At 66.9% G+C, this 14,752-nt stretch overlaps 2 protein-coding genes across 2 annotated transcripts in view; one reads left to right on the top strand and one right to left on the bottom strand.

Moving 5' to 3' along the window:
* LOC123345793 (endothelial zinc finger protein induced by tumor necrosis factor alpha-like) overlaps positions 1 to 14,752 on the top strand; it is a 1,203,704-nt gene that overhangs the window by 39,896 nt on the left and 1,149,056 nt on the right. The gene's annotated exons all lie outside the window — the stretch shown is intronic.
* Positions 4,785 to 13,010, bottom strand: LOC123346442 (proteasome subunit beta type-9-like). The gene is made up of 6 exons (XM_044983839.1): positions 12,900 to 13,010; positions 8,570 to 8,637; positions 6,587 to 6,718; positions 6,338 to 6,467; positions 5,456 to 5,597; positions 4,785 to 4,951 (listed from the first exon to the last, which is right to left on the bottom strand). Exons 1-6 carry the CDS (start codon positions 12,948 to 12,950, stop codon positions 4,824 to 4,826), a joined length of 651 nt encoding a protein of 216 aa, XP_044839774.1. The 5' UTR covers positions 12,951 to 13,010; the 3' UTR covers positions 4,785 to 4,823.

Below are 14,752 nucleotides of genomic sequence, written 5' to 3'. Positions count from 1 at the left end.
GTGTCTGCCTTCTCTCCATGGGTCAATTGTGTAGCTGATGGCCCTTTAATGGGCCATCAAGCCAGCTATGCCGGGCTAACATCAGCTTTGTCTGGGACACTTCCCAGAGGCAGAGCATAATATAAAATATAGACAGTATAGAGCCAATACTTATACTTAAACTACAAAATGATACACAGACATACCGACAGCATAATCATAACCAGCAACCCAGAACCTGGTCTTAGACACCTTATATGACCCCCTTTACTTAGGATTTGGTGCCACCACAGGACCTTGGTTGCAACCCATGTTCTATATGGTTCCCATTTATATCAATAACGTCACACTGTGTGTGCCAGCCTGGGCCCTCCCTGCCCTGCCCTGCCCTGCCCTGGGGCGCTCACCCGGGGGAGGAGAAACCTTCCCTGGCTGGGCTCCGGGGGGTGCTGCTGCCTCGCTGGGCTCGGGCGCTGGGACAGAGAAATCCCCTGCCTGTGTGTGCCAGCCTGGGCCCTCCCTGCCCTGCCCTGGGGCGCTCACCCGGGGGCAGCGCTGGGATGGGAGACCCAGGACCGGCACGAGCTGGGCATGGGGCATCCGGGGACAAAGAGACAGGCTGAGCTGGGGGGGGGCGGGGTCATGCTGGTGCCCGGGGTAAAGTCCCCTATGGCTGCAGCGTGACCCCCCCCACAGCGAGTGGGGGCTGATGTTCCCCTGGCTCAGAGACACACGCTCTCCCCAGTGCTGGAAGGGATCAGGGGGCTCCCAAGTCTGGCCAACGCCCGGGGAAAGGCCCAGCGGGGTGAGTGAAAGCGCCCCCAGCCCGGCTGCGGAAGGGTCGGCTCGGCCGTGCTGGGGTCAGGCAGCCATGGCCAGACGCAGCAGCCAGAGGGGACGGCTCGGGGCTGTGAGCATCGAGTGAGACCCTGAAACTGCAGCTTCCTTCCCCGCCCCCCGGCTGCCCACCAAACAGGTCAGTGCGTGGGGGTCCCTGGGTGAGACCCGACATCCCCAGCCCCCTGCGGGGATATTACAGACCCCACACGGCGCTTTCCACAGGAGCAGGGCTTTGCCCCACTGTCCTTGGCCAGCATTTCCACTGTGCGTCTGGCTGACGCGCTCTTCCCCAGAGGTGGCTGCATTTCCGGGGGGCTGCGTGTGCTTTGTGAGACCCCGTAGGACACAAGGAGCGCTAGCAATGGGGGGGGGGGGGAGGGCTGCGACCCTGAGCTACTTCTGCTGCTCTAAGGCAGTCGGATTTTCCATTGCGGTGACACTGAAAGGCCAGAGCCCAGCCGAGGTCCTGTTGTGCTGGGTGCTGGACAAACACATTGGCCTGACAGCCCCTGCCCTGACAAGCTGACCTAACGAGGAGGGGCTGAGGGGCTGCGGCAGTGGGTTGCAGTGTTGCCAACGCTCACAATTTTGTCACAAAGCTTGTGTTATTTGGGGGTTTGGAGTAAAGTCCCAGCTCCTGGAGTCCTGGGAGTAGGCGAGAATTTCAGCGTGATTATTTGTTTTAAAGCAAGTGTCACCCTGGTGTTTGCAAAGAAAAGCTTAAAACCAGAAACCCGAAAGATTCAGAAACCAAATCCCACCCCTCCATTTTTGTAAATCTCATGATTTTTTTTAGCCAATCTCGTGATTTTTAGGGGGGTGTAATTCATGATGTTTTAATGTGTGGGGCTGGTTATTGTGCCGTGCTGGTCAGCTTGGCCTGGAGGAGGAGGCAGTCAGGTACGGAGCCGGGGCAGGGGATCTCTGGGTTGCCCCACGCCCTGCCCCCCAGCCCCCAGCGCGTACACACAATTACCAGCCCAGGGCAGGGACAACAGGCGGGAATCCGGCTCTGTATGGCAGTTGAAATGAACTACTCAGCGGTCTGTACTGATACGCCTAGTAAGGAAGCTAGGTGCCAAAAAACCATTTCCTGAACCTTTGTTGTCTGTACTGTCACAGACGTACTTGCGACAGGTATTTTGAAATAAATTACAAACAATAATTGAAACTGGAATGATTGTATTGCGTTATTGTGAGAAATAAAATATGCAGAATTGTGAATATTGTGTGCCGACTTTTCTATTTTGGGGCACAGGATTCCCCCAGCTGTGATTTCCTTGCTAGGTCTCTGTGCTGCCTGCCTAGGCCCGGCTGCCAGGGGATTTGCTGCCTACAGACCCAGCAAACAACCTGCCCTGATTAGCCACTAGAAGGAGCCCGCAGCTGCTTTATCGCTGCGCCCCTGAGTCAGGCCCTTTCCGAGAAATCACCCGGGGGAGGAGAAACCTTCCCTGGCTGGGCTCTGGGGGTGCTGCTGCCTCGCTGGGCTCGGGCGCTGGGACTGAGAAATCCCCTGCCTGTGTGTGCCAGCCTGGGCCCTCCCTGCCCTGCCCTGGGGCGCTCACCCGGGAGAGGAGAAACCTTCCCTGGCTGGGCTGCGGGGGTGCTGCTGCCTCGCTGGGCTCGGGCGCTGGGACTGAGAAATCCCCTGCCTGTGTGTGCCAGCCTGGGCCCTCCCTGCCCTGCCCTGCCCTGGGCGCTCACCCGGGGGAGGAGAAACCTTCCCTGGCTGGGCTCCGGGGGGTGCTGCTGCCTCGCCGTAACCCAGCCTGGGCATCCATCCGGCCGGGCGGGGAGCTGGTGTCCGATGCAGCTGGGACAGAGAAATCCCGTGTGCGTTAAACGCTGCCTGTGTGACCCAGCCTGGGCCTCCTCTCCCACCTGCCCTGGGGCAGCGCTGGGCTGGGAGACCCGGAACCGGCACGAGCTGGGCATGGGGCATCGGGGGCAAAGACACAGGCTGAGCTGGGCGGGGCGGGGGGGGGGGTGTCAGGTCATGCTGGTGCCCGGGATAACGACTCAGAAACCAAATAAAATGCCCCCATTTTTGTAAATCTCATGACTTTTTAGCCAATCTCATGATTGTTGGGGGCGGGGGTGTAATTCATGATGTTTTAACATGTGGGGCTGGTTATCGTGCGTACGCCTCACGGAAGAGGTGACTTCTCAAGAGGGGCCTGACGGAGCAGGTTGGCAGACTGGCTTGGGAAGTGCTGTGACAAAGTGGGGGGTTTTCTTGGTTTTTCTGTGTTTTCCAGTTGGTTGCATGCAGGGGGTTGGGACTCAGTGTCCCCGGGTGTTACTGGTTTAACGAGGGGAGGGGAGAGGGAGTTTGTTGGGACACAGGACCGGAGAGGGAACTCGGGACCCCGGCCCGGCCTGGAGGATGGAGACCCCAGCGACTAGTGACCTGAAGTCCCAGCTCAGGAGTCGCAGCCGGTTCTGGCCAGTGGGGGACAATGGGCTGCGGGGAGAGGACCCCGGTGACCTGACCAGCCGGCTCCAGCCAGAGGGGCCAGAGGGGGGCTGAGAGGAGAGGAGACCCAGGCCTTCCTGCTTACGACCCTGTTTCCCTGGAGAGAAGCCAATGGACAGAGGGGGCTTGGGGCCGGGGGTATCGGAGGCCCAGCTGGGAAGCAGGGGGGCTCGGGGCTGGAGGGGGGGAGCAGGCAGAGCCCCCCTGGCTGCAGGGGGACTGGGATGTGCTGGGCTGAGGGAGGCCAGGCCTGGGGCTGAGGGAGGCCAGGCCTGAGGCTGGAGAGTTTCCTGTGCTGGGTTCAACCCTCAATAAACCCTCCTGTATTACGCTGGCTGAGAGTTGCTCCGGGCTAGGGGGGGACATCATCTCCTTCGGGGGTGAGGAGGCCTGGGGGGCCCAGAGTGAGGGGACTCCCTGGGGGGCCCACGGCAGAGACAGACGTGCTGAGGCTCAGAGAGGTGCGGCTCCAGGAGGTGGAGGGGCCTGACCCCGAGAGGGAGTGGCCCCCCGAGAAGGGCTGTCGCACTGAAAGGGGCCCCCCCCACGGACCGCACGGGGCCACGAGTGGGCACCATCTGTGAGTCTGCGACAAGTGCTGGCCCGGAGGCCCCTGGCTCTGACCCGGCCGGCGCCGGTCACTGATGCAGACGGGAGCCTGGGCTAAGTGGACCTGGGGTCTGATCCAGTGCAGCATCCCCGTGTGCCTCGATAATAATCCCCTTTGCTACTGCCCTGCCCTGTGTGTGTCCCTGGGGGGGCTGCCCTGACCGTCCTCCCACCCCGACTCCTCACCCGCTCCAGAAAACAGCTTCGGTGCCATTCTCCTCCCGGTTAGAAAACGAGAGGGATCCTGGAGCCGCGGCTTTGGGGTGCACAGTGACCCCGAGCTGGTGTAGGACCTGCACAAACACAACGCCGGGCCCTCCCCGAGCCTGGCTGGGACTAGAGACTGTTCTACCAACGCTGTGCCCCTCTGCACCCCAAATCCGCCCCTCCCGCGCCCCCCTCGCTCAGCGCTCGCCGCCACCAGCCAGCTCAGCCTGGGCCGCCGCTCACAGCCTGGCCTGAGGTGTCTTTCGGTGCCTCGGTACAAAAGGGGGCTCCCCCCCCAGAAACCCCCACTGCATGGAGAACTGGGGTGAGGGACCTGCTCCCAGCCCCTGCCCAGGCCAGAGCAGCCCCAGCTATGGGGCGTACAAAGGTGCCCCGGGGCTGGGGAACAGAACTGGGCCCGTCTATCCCAGTCTGGGGGTTGGCAGGTGTCGGGAGGGGTGATAAGCAGCTGGGGGGGGAGGGATCGCTCCGTGGTTTGAGCATCGGCCGGCTAACCCCAGGCTCCCTGGGAGGGCAGGAGGGGGGGAGCTGGGGTACAAGTCTCTAATGTGGGTGTAAATCAGGATAACTAGTCATGGCTTCGCGCTGATCTACACCCTGCGGGCCCCATGTATCCGCCCAATGAGTCCCACACGCCGCCTGCGCTCGGAGAGGTTTATTGGGTGTAACAGAGGGGCCGGCCCGGAACTCATTCGTCGTAGAACTTGGGGATCTCGTCCCCCAGGAACACCTGCTCCACGGCGCCCGACTTGGTGATGGTGACGAGATAAATAACCCCCCCGCTGGAGCCGTCCCGGCTCATCGCCAGGGCAATGGCTGGGGAGAGAGACGAGGGGTTAGTGAATCGGTGCCACCAGAGGGGACAGGCCCCCTGTCCTGTTCCCCGCCCCCCCTGAGCCAGCCGGTCCCCCACCCTGGGGCTGGATCACAGACAGCGCCCGCTAGAGGGGACAGGCCCCTGCCCCATTCCCCCCCCCCCCCCCGGAGCCAGCCAGTCCCTGCCCTGGGGCTGGATCACAGACAGCGCCCCCTAGAGGGGACAGGCCCCTGCCCCATTCCCGCCCCCCCGGAGCCAGCCAGTCCCTGCCCTGGGGCTGGATCACAGACAGCGCCCCCTAGAGGTGACAGGCCCCATGACCTGTTCCCTGCCCCCCTGAGCCATCCAGTCCCTGCCCTGGGGCCGGGTGGGAGCCGGCGCCCCCCAGAGGGGACAGGCCCCTGCCCCATTCCCCGCCCCCCCGAGCCAGCCAGTCCCTGCCCGGGGGCCGGACTGGGGCCACCACGCCCTGGACCTGCCTAACCCCGCCCGGGGGCAGTTACCGTTCTTGGTGAACTGGCGACACTCCTCTGGACTCATCCCGGGCTTATAGGCTGCATCCACATAGCCGTAAATGTAGCTGCTGCCGGAGCCGCCGATGGAGAAGGGGTGGCGGGTGAGCATCCCCCCCAGCGTCCCGTACACCTGCGGGAGCGAACACACCCCAGGTGAGAGCCCCGGCCGGGTGGGGGTGGGGGGCCGTGGCACCGCAGACAGGGGGTGACTAACGCCGACATGCAAAGCACTGACTGCAGTAACGACCGGCCGTTCCCTCGGCCCCCTGCCGGGTCTCAGGGTGGGCGTCTCTCCTCGCCGCCCTGCATGGCACGGACACACAGCCAGGCCTTGGGGCCTACCCAGCCTGCGGCCACCTGAGCACCGACGGGGCAGGAGGTTCTGGGTTCAGATCCCCCCGCGGTGCTGGCCTGGCTCCCGGCGGCTGGTGACTCGCCCAGCGATGGCCAAGGGAGGGAACGAGGACACGTTAACAGAGCGTTTTTACCAAGCCTGGCCGGGCCGAGGGGCCACGGGGCCCTGCGGGAAAGTGACCGGGATGTACCCGGGGGGGCGGGGGGGGTCTCCTTGCCTGGCTGGTGGGTGAGATGCAGCGTTCAGCCCTGCTGGGGGCGGTTAATGCTTCGCCCCCTTTCTGTCTGCCCGAGGGGGTCAGGGCCCCTTTGCACCCTGGGGATAGGCTGTTCTGGAGCATTAACCGGTTTGGATGTGACGCTGCAGGGAGACGGGGATGGGCCGAGGGGAGGGGAGGGGGTCACAGCACAGACACTGCAGCCAGGCCCTGTGGGGCGCCAGGCCGGTGGATACCGTAGGGGGCAGACGGACACCGCCCCCCCCGGCTGCCAGCCTCCCCCCCCCCCAAGCCTCACCTGCCCCCCTTTCTTCCGGTCCCACCCCGCCACCATGAGATGCGCCGACAGCTCCTCCTTGTACTTGTAGCTGACGCCTTTCACCAGGCTGGCGGCCGCCAGGACCAGCGGGGCCTCGTCCATGTCCAGGCTGGGGAGAGGAAGGGGGTGTGTGTGTCAGTGAGAACAGGAGGAGTCCCCCCCCTAGGGGCCCTGCGAGCTCCAGCCCCCACACCCCCAGGGGACCCCCGCCCGGCCTCCCCGCCCTACCTGTGCAGCTCCAGCTGGTAATGCACCATGTCCGCGATGGCCTGGGCGTCGGCGGCGGAGCCGGAGAGAGCGCAGTAAATCCGCTCGTGCAGCGGGGCCAGCTTATCGAAGACCCGGTTCACCACGGCCTCCCTGGGGTGGGGGGAGAATCCGGATCCCAGCGTGAAATCCAGAGCGGCGAGCGCAGAGCCAGAGTCAGACCCGGCGCCCAGCCTCAGAATCCAGGACCTGCCCCGGTCCCAGACCCTGTGGTGGGGTGGGACACGCGCCCACCCCTGCTCTAGTGTAAGGCAAGGAAAGGGTTAACGGCCTGCAGACCCCCAATCCTGCTCCCCCTGCCCAGCAGAGAGAGGCTGCACCCGGGCTCTGGGCAGGGCCAGGCCTGGCTGTGGGTCGCTTCGCAGGAGAACCGGGGCTGGAACCCGGGGTGTGTGCGGACGCTCTGGGAGGCTGCTCCCGGCGGCTGCAGAGAGCCTGGCTGTGGGGGGCTTCGCAGGAGAACCGGGGCTGGAACCCGGGGGGTGTGTGGACGCTCTGGGAGGCTGCTCCCAGCGGCTGCAGAGAGCCTGGCAGTGGGTCACTTCGCAGGAGAACCGGGGCTGGAACCCGGGGGGTGTGCGGACGCTCTGGGAGGCTGCTCCCGGCGGCTGCAGAGAGCCTGGCAGTGGGGGGCTTCGCAGGAGAACCGGGGCTGGAACCCGGGGTGTGTGCGGACGCTCTGGGAGGCTGCTCCCGGCGGCTGCAGAGAGCCTGGCAGTGGGTCACTTCGCAGGAGAACCGGGGCTGGAACCCGGGGGGGGTGCGGACGCTCTGGGAGGCTGCTCCCGGCGGCTGCAGAGAGCCTGGCAGTGGGGGGCTTCGCAGGAGAACCGGGGCTGGAACCCGGGGTGTGTGTGGACGCTCTGGGAGGCTGCTCCCGGCGGCTGCAGAGAGCCTGGCTGTGGGTAGCTTCGCAGGAGAACCGGGGCTGGAACCCGGGGGGTGTGCGGACGCTCTGGGAGGCTGCTCCCGGCGGCTGCAGAGAGCCTGGCTGTGGGGGGCTTCGCAGGAGAACCGGGGCTGGAACCCGGGGTGTGTGTGGACGCTCTGGGAGGCTGCTCCCGGCGGCTGCAGAGAGCCTGGCAGTGGGTCGCTTCGCAGGAGAACCGGGGCTGGAACCCGGGGGGTGTGCGGACGCTCTGGGAGGCTGCTCCCGGCGGCTGCAGAGAGCCTGGCAGTGGGGCGCTTCGCAGGAGAACCGGGGCTGGAACCCGGGGTGTGTGTGGACGCTCTGGGAGACTGCTCCCGGCGGCTGCAGAGAGCCTGGCTATGGGGGGCTTTGCAGGAGAACCGGGGCTGGAACCCGGGGTGTGTGCGGACGCTCTGGGAGGCTGCTCCCGGCGGCTGCAGAGAGCCTGGCAGTGGGGGGCTGTGCAGGGAGACGGGAGGGGGGCTCTCGTGCAGCTGGAGAGCTCGGCTGGGCCCCGGGGGAAGCAGAGGGGCTGAGGACAGGAGCCAGGTGGACGGGGGTGGGGCTGGGACGTGCACCGAGTTAAGGCAGGGTCTCCCCAACTCCAGACTGAGTGATCACATGCTCCAGTGGGAACCGGGACCCCCGGAGAGCAGCGACCGGGCAGCCAGGGGATGGGGAGAGGCTCTGACAGCCCCTCCAACGGCGCCCGGCCCATCCAGTGTCCCTACGCGGGGGAGCGAGAGAGATTCCCTGTATTCACCAGGGACCGGAACAGGCGTCTCACCGAAAAGCGACGAGGACGATCCCTGCCTGATCCGGGGCGAGCCGGCCCCACTGTAGAGCCCGGCCCCAGCGCAGGCCAAACCCCAAACACTGGGTGTGACCCCGGCCCGGAGGGGGTGACAGACACCCGAGGAACAGCCCTGCGCCCCCTCCCCTGCACCAGGGATACAGAGCGGGCTGAGCAGTGATAATTCCCCCTGACGCCCGTCGCACGGGGGCCTGTCCCCCGGCTGAGGCCCGGCACTTACCCCGCAGACACCCGGGAGTCGGAGCCCACCACGACCCCGCCGTCAAACTCCACCGCCATGATGGTCGTCTGGGGAAAGGGAGGAAACAGGGGTTCAGTGCAGGGACCCGCTGAGCCGGGGGAGACTGAGGGTCACCCCACGCCCTGCAGGGAGCCGGCACAGGGCACCCACAAACCAGAGAAGACCGGCCGTGTTTGTGTCCTGTGGGCTCCACACTGACCCCACCGGCTCAATGGGGCGACAGGCAGGAATCTCTGCCCGTGAACCCCCACAGCACAACCCCCAGTGGGGCTGGAGAGGCTGCTGGCAGAGAGCGTAACTGGCCCACACACTGTGACGCTACTGGGGGGAAAGGGGAGCCAGGACTCCTGGGTTCTCTCCAAGCTCTGGGAGGGGAGTGGGGGCTGGTGGGTGAGAGCAGGGGGCTAGGGGCCAGGACTCCTGGGTTCTCTCCCCAGCTGTGGAGGCTGGTGGGTGAGAGCAGAGGGCCTGGGAGCCAGGACTCCTGGGTTCTCTCCCCGGCTGTGGGGGCTGGTGGGTGAGAGCAGCGGGGCTGGGAGCCAGGACTCCTGGGTTCTGTTCCCGGCTCTGGGACGGGAGTGGGGGCTGGTGGGTGAGAGCAGAGAGCCTGTGGGCCAGGACTCCTGGGTTCTCTCCCTGGCTCTGTGTGGGAGTGAAACTTGTTCCCTAGAAGCGAAAGCCCCTTATCTCTGACCCAGCCGGTCCCGTCCAGCCCACGGCTCCGTGGGATCAGAGGGGGGTGGCTCTGGGATCTGATCACACCTGGCAAAGGGCCTGTTACGACCTGTGACAAAGGCCTGGCAGCTGGGTACAGAGTCCTGGGGCTGGCAGCGCCGGGGGGGGGGGTTGGCTCCTGCACCTGGTGCCCGGAATTGGCAGGTGCTAAGGGCGGCGGCTGCATAACCAGTACAGTGTGTTTACACCAGGGAGCGCCCAGCTAGGGCGCCAGGTTCAGGGTGATGGGGGGCACATGGCGCCTCCCAGCCAGAGCCCCCCATTCCCAGGCCGCTGGTCCGACCCAGGCCACCTGCGCCACTGGGGAGCAACATAGAAATAGTCATGGGTGGAGGGGAGAGACTAAGCCTGTGTGGGCCAGTGGTTAGGGCCCCCCCACCTGGGAGGGGGCGACCCTGGGTCCTGTCCCCCATTCGCTATTTATTCAGAGGGCAACAGCTGCAAAGGAGAGAGGGAGGGAGCCCCCCACCCCAGAGCAGCCTGTAGCCCAGGGGTTCTCAAACGGGGGGTCGGGACCCCTCAGGGGGTCACAAGGTTATTACATGGGGGGGTCACGATCTGTCAGCCTCCACCCCAAACCCTGCTTTGCCTCCGGCATTTATAATGGTGTTAAATATCAAAACGTGTGTTTTTAATTGATAAGGGGGGGTGGGGTCGCATTCAGAGGTTTGCTGTGTGAAAGGGGTCACCCGTACAGAGCTGGGTTAGCGTCACTGGGTTAGAGCTCTCCACGGGGGAGACCCCTGTTCAAACCCCTCCCCCCAGGCAGAGGGGGAACGGACCCTGTTTCCCCCACGTCTCCGGTGTGTGCACGAACTGCGGGGCTGGAAGCTATGGGGGGGGCACCCCATGCCCCTGCTCTGGCTGGATTTGGAAAGGGACCCGATCCAGTAAGCAGCCTCGGCACAGGCCCACTGGCTCGGGCCCCACAGGTCACGTAGGCAGCTGAACGCTGCCCTGCCGGGTTCGCGGGTAGGCGGGAGCCAGGTGTCCGGGGGGGGGGGGTGGGGGGTGCAGGGCGCAGGCCCAGAGGCAGGAACTCCCGCGCCGAGGGGATGTTACCCTGAGGAACGCGGCGCCCAGAGAGTTTAGCGCCGACAGGGCGAGGCGGGAGATTGGTGGATCGCAGAGGAGCTGGGCCGGAGGGGCCCAGCTCGGGGGTTAACGCAGCCAAGTACTTTCCTGGATCCCCGGGGAGTCTCTCTCGCTCTCTGGTAGATTTTCCAGCCCTTTAATCCTTCTCGTGGCTCTTCTCTGAGCCCTCCCCAATTTATCCCCAGTCTGCGGGCCCCAGACCTGGACCCAGGCTCCCAGCCGTGGTCACCCCAGGGCCAAATCCCGCGGGAAAATCCCCTCCCTGCCCAGCTCGAGATTCCCCTCGATCTGTCCCACTGGCCCCTCTGTCCACAGCGCGGCCCTGGGAGCTGCTGGTCAGCTCCTTAGCCACCACCATGGCCCCACGGCTCAAACACCTTCACTGACCTGCCTCCCTGTGTGAGGGTATTTCACAGGGGGAACTGAAACACAGCCAGGGACGGAACCCAGGAGTCCTGGCTCCCAGCCCCCCCACTCTAACCCACCAGCCCCCGCTCCCCTCCCAGAACTGGGGAGAGAACCCAGGAGTCCTGGCTCCCAGCCCCTCCGCTCTAACCCACCAGCCTCCCACCCAGACCTGGGGAGAGAACCCAGGAGTCCTGGCTCCCAGCCCCCCCGCTCTAACCCACCAGCCCCCACTCCCCTCCCAGAGCCAGGGACAGAACCCAGGAGTCCTGGCTCCCAGCCCCTCCGCTCTAACCCACCAGCCTCCCACCTCGCTCCCAGACCTGGGGAGAGAACCCAGGAGTCCTGGCTCCCGGCCCCCCACCCCCGCTCTAACCCACCAGCCCCCGCTCCCCTCCCAGAACTGAGGAGAGAACCCAGGAGTCCTGGCTCCCGGCCCCATTGAAAGAACAAGTAAGTTTCTCACCCTCCTGGCGTGAGAATATGTGGCGAGTGCGAGCGGGAGCCGGGGGCCCGGAGGACACACGGACTCTCTGTCCATTAGTGTTTAACAAATCTCAGCAGCTGTGAACGTTTCGGGCTGGCAGTTCTGTACGTTGGGGTGGGGGCATTGGGGGGTTTCAAGGAGGCACGTATGGGGGTGCAGCAGGGACATATGGGGGTGCAGCAGGGAGACATGCGGGGTTGCAGGGGCACATGGGAGCCAGGACTCCTGGGTTCTATTCCTGATCTCTGGGGCGGGAGGAGGGTCTGCAGTAGGGGCATGTGGGGTGCAAGGAGGGGCAGTGGGACACTGGCGGGAGGGTCCTGTAGGGGGAGCAGCAGGGAGGGGGCAATGGGGGGCAGCAGCGGGAGACGGGGCCGGCAGACACGAGGCGGAGGGGTGTGGGAGGGGGGCACATGGGGGCAGTGGGGGGAATGGGGCCGGCAGAGACGGGACAGCGGGGGAGGGGGGGTGGAAGGGGCCCCAGGGGGCAGCGGGGGGACATGGGGTTAGTAGCAGAGACGGGACAGCACAGCGGGGGGATGGAGGGGGCACATGGGGGCAGCGGGGGGATGGGGCCGGCAGAGACGGGACAGCGGGGGGGGGGGGGGGGGGGGATGGAGCGGGCGGCCGGAGGGGCCACATGGGGGCAGCGGGGGACATGGGGTTAGTAGCAGAGACGGGACAGCACAGCGGGGGGATGGAGGGGGCACATGGGGGCAGCGGGGGGATGGGGCCGGCAGAGACGGGACCGCCGGGGCGGGGGGGGGGAATGAACGGGCGGAAGGAGGGGGCACATGCGGGCAGCGGGGGGACATGGGGTTAGTAGCAGAGACGGGACAGCGGGTGGGGGCGCACAAGGGGGCAGCGGGGGGAGATGGGGCCGGCAGAGACGGGACAGCGGGAGGGGGGGGGCACATGGGGGCAGCGGGGGGAGGTGGGGCCGGCAGAGACGGGACAGCGGGGGGGGTTGGAGCAGGCGGCAGGTGGGGGCACATGGGGGCAGCGGGGGGAGATGGGGCCGGCAGAGACGGGACAGCGGGTGGGGGGGCACATGGGGGCAGCGGGGGGAGGTGGGGCCGGCAGAGACGGGACAGCGGGGGGGGGGGATGGAGCGGGCGGCAGGTGGGGGCACATGGGGGCAGTGGGGGGAATGGGGCCGGCAGAGACGGGACAGCGGGGGGGGGGATGGAGCGGGCGGCAGGAGGGGGGGCACATGGGGGCAGCGGGGGGAGATGGGGCCGGCAGAGACGGGACAGCGGGTGGGGGTTGGAGCAGGCGGCAGGAGGGGGCACATGGGGGCAGCGGGCGGATCCCAGCCGACCCCCGAGCCCCTTTCAGGGTGTAAAGGGGAAAACTTCGCGCCGCCCGAAAGCGAAAGCGGCTCGGAGCCTGGCCGGGGGGGGGGGGGGGCTGGGAGGAGGCTGAAGCCGCCCGGATCCCGCAGCCCCCGGGGGCCCCGAGCCGGGCAATGCCCCCGGGGGGGGGGCGATCCGAGCCGGGCAGCCCCTAGGGCAATTCATGGGGCGCCCCCACTTTAACCCCCCCCCGGGATTCCCCGCAGCGGATCCCTCCCCCGGCCCCACTTACCCCCGTGCGGACCTCCCCGTCCGCCCAGCCGGGCCCCCCGCAGCCCGACATGGTGCAGCGACCCCGGGAGCGAAGCACCAGCGCCCGGGACAGCTCCGGGACCAGCCGCTCCCGCCCCGCCCTCCCTGCAGCGCCGCCCAGCGCCGCCAGGGGGCGTCCGGCACCCAGCGCCTCTGGGAACCTGTCCCGCCGCGCTCTGCCTGGCAACAGGTGATGCCCGGGCCTGGGGGGCGGGGCTGGGAGTCCGCGTCCCAAACCGCTTCCCCCATCCATCATCTGCTGGGCCCTTACACCCAGTGAGGGGCGGATGGGGCCCTGCCTGCCTGCCCCGGGCCATACAGGAACCGCCTGGGCGGCTGCACTGGGCAGGGGGGCTGGGCCGGGGGCCTGGCAGCTGTGGGGACCCCTATAGCCCTGCACCCCCCAGCATCTCACTGGCTACAGCAGGGGGGCCCGGTCCCCCGGGGTGGGAGGCCCTGGGCGGGGTGCAGAGTGAGCCCACCCCACCTCACCCCATAGCAGTGGGGCTGGCTGGGCTGGGCTCGGCTGGCCCCACCTGTGCCATGGGGCTGGCTGGGCTGAGCTCTGGGCTGGCCCCACCTGTGCCATGGGGCTGGCTGGGCTGAGCTCTGGGCTGGCCCCACCTGTGCCATGGGGCTGGCTGGGCTCGGCTCTGGGCCCCGGGACCTGGCCCCTGGCCCCTGGGGTCTCAGCGCCACTCAGGGTCCATTCACATGGGAATAAAAGCCCCTGGCGCAGGCAGCCGGGTCCGCTGAGTCGGGCACATGGGGCTCGGGGTGCCGGCTGCACGCGGCAGTGTGGACGATCCGGCTCCCCTGGAGGCCAGGGCCTGACGTCTCAGGAAGGGCCCCAGAGCCAGGCTCCAGCCCCGGCCCCGACATCCACACGCGATTTCTTGTCCCGCCAGCCTGAGGCAGCCGGCCGGGCCCTGAGACCTGGGGGGGGGGACATGGGCCTTTAGCGCCGTGTGGACGTCCCCTCGGTCACTGAGCCCTGCCCAGGCCACCCCCCCGCCCCTCCCCTGCAGACAGGCCCAGGCAGGCCTTACACCCACCAGTGTCCGACCAGCCTCCGGAAAGGTCCCCGGGGCCAGGTTGCACCGTCCGTAGCGCGGAGCCGAGCCCAGCCTCTCCCACGGGGCGGGAGCCACTTCGGCCTGGATGGGGGGGGGGATCGAAGTGGGACAGTCCAGCGAATCCCAGGACCCCTGGGGGCTCTGCACTAGCCGGGGGCTGGAGAGACCTGGGTGCAGCTCCTGGTGCTGCAGGGTCCCCAGCTGTAACCTGGGCCAGTAGCCCCGGGAGGGGGGGCAGCAGGGGTGGGACCATAATTCCACAACTGCCTGTGAGGTGCCCAGAGGCCACGGTGACGGGCGCGATGTGAGTCCCACAGCTACACAGACCGGCCTAGATCCCATGGCCTGGGGTCAGGCTGACCCCTCGCTGCACCGGGCTGGCTGGGAGCAGAAATCCCCCTGGACCCCCCCCCCCAGCTGCAGGTGCAGGGAGGGGGATCTGCGCCGTGGGGGGATTTATTATTTCATGCAACAGTAATTCACACCCAGCCTCTGCCCCAGGGTCACGCCCTGACCCCGGCGTGGGAATTCCCTGCCCCCCCACCCAGTCAGCCGGGGAGCTGCCCCCAGCCCAGGGGGAGTCTCTGAGAAGGGGGGGCGCAGAGCCCCCAGCCCGGCTGTAATTGTGCGGACCCAGGGGGCGTCACTTGCTATGGGGGAGGGCAGCTCCCCCCATTATTCATAGGCCAACAGGCTCCATTATACCCGCCCCCCCCGCTCAGCCGGTTACACGCCCATCCCATGTAAGGCGCTATGG

Source organism: Mauremys mutica, chromosome 12 (genome assembly GCF_020497125.1).
Source record: "Mauremys mutica isolate MM-2020 ecotype Southern chromosome 12, ASM2049712v1, whole genome shotgun sequence".
Taxonomy (NCBI): Eukaryota; Metazoa; Chordata; order Testudines; family Geoemydidae; genus Mauremys; species Mauremys mutica.
Note: the sequence above shows the minus strand (reverse complement) of the source record. Positions and strands in the feature narration are given on the sequence as shown.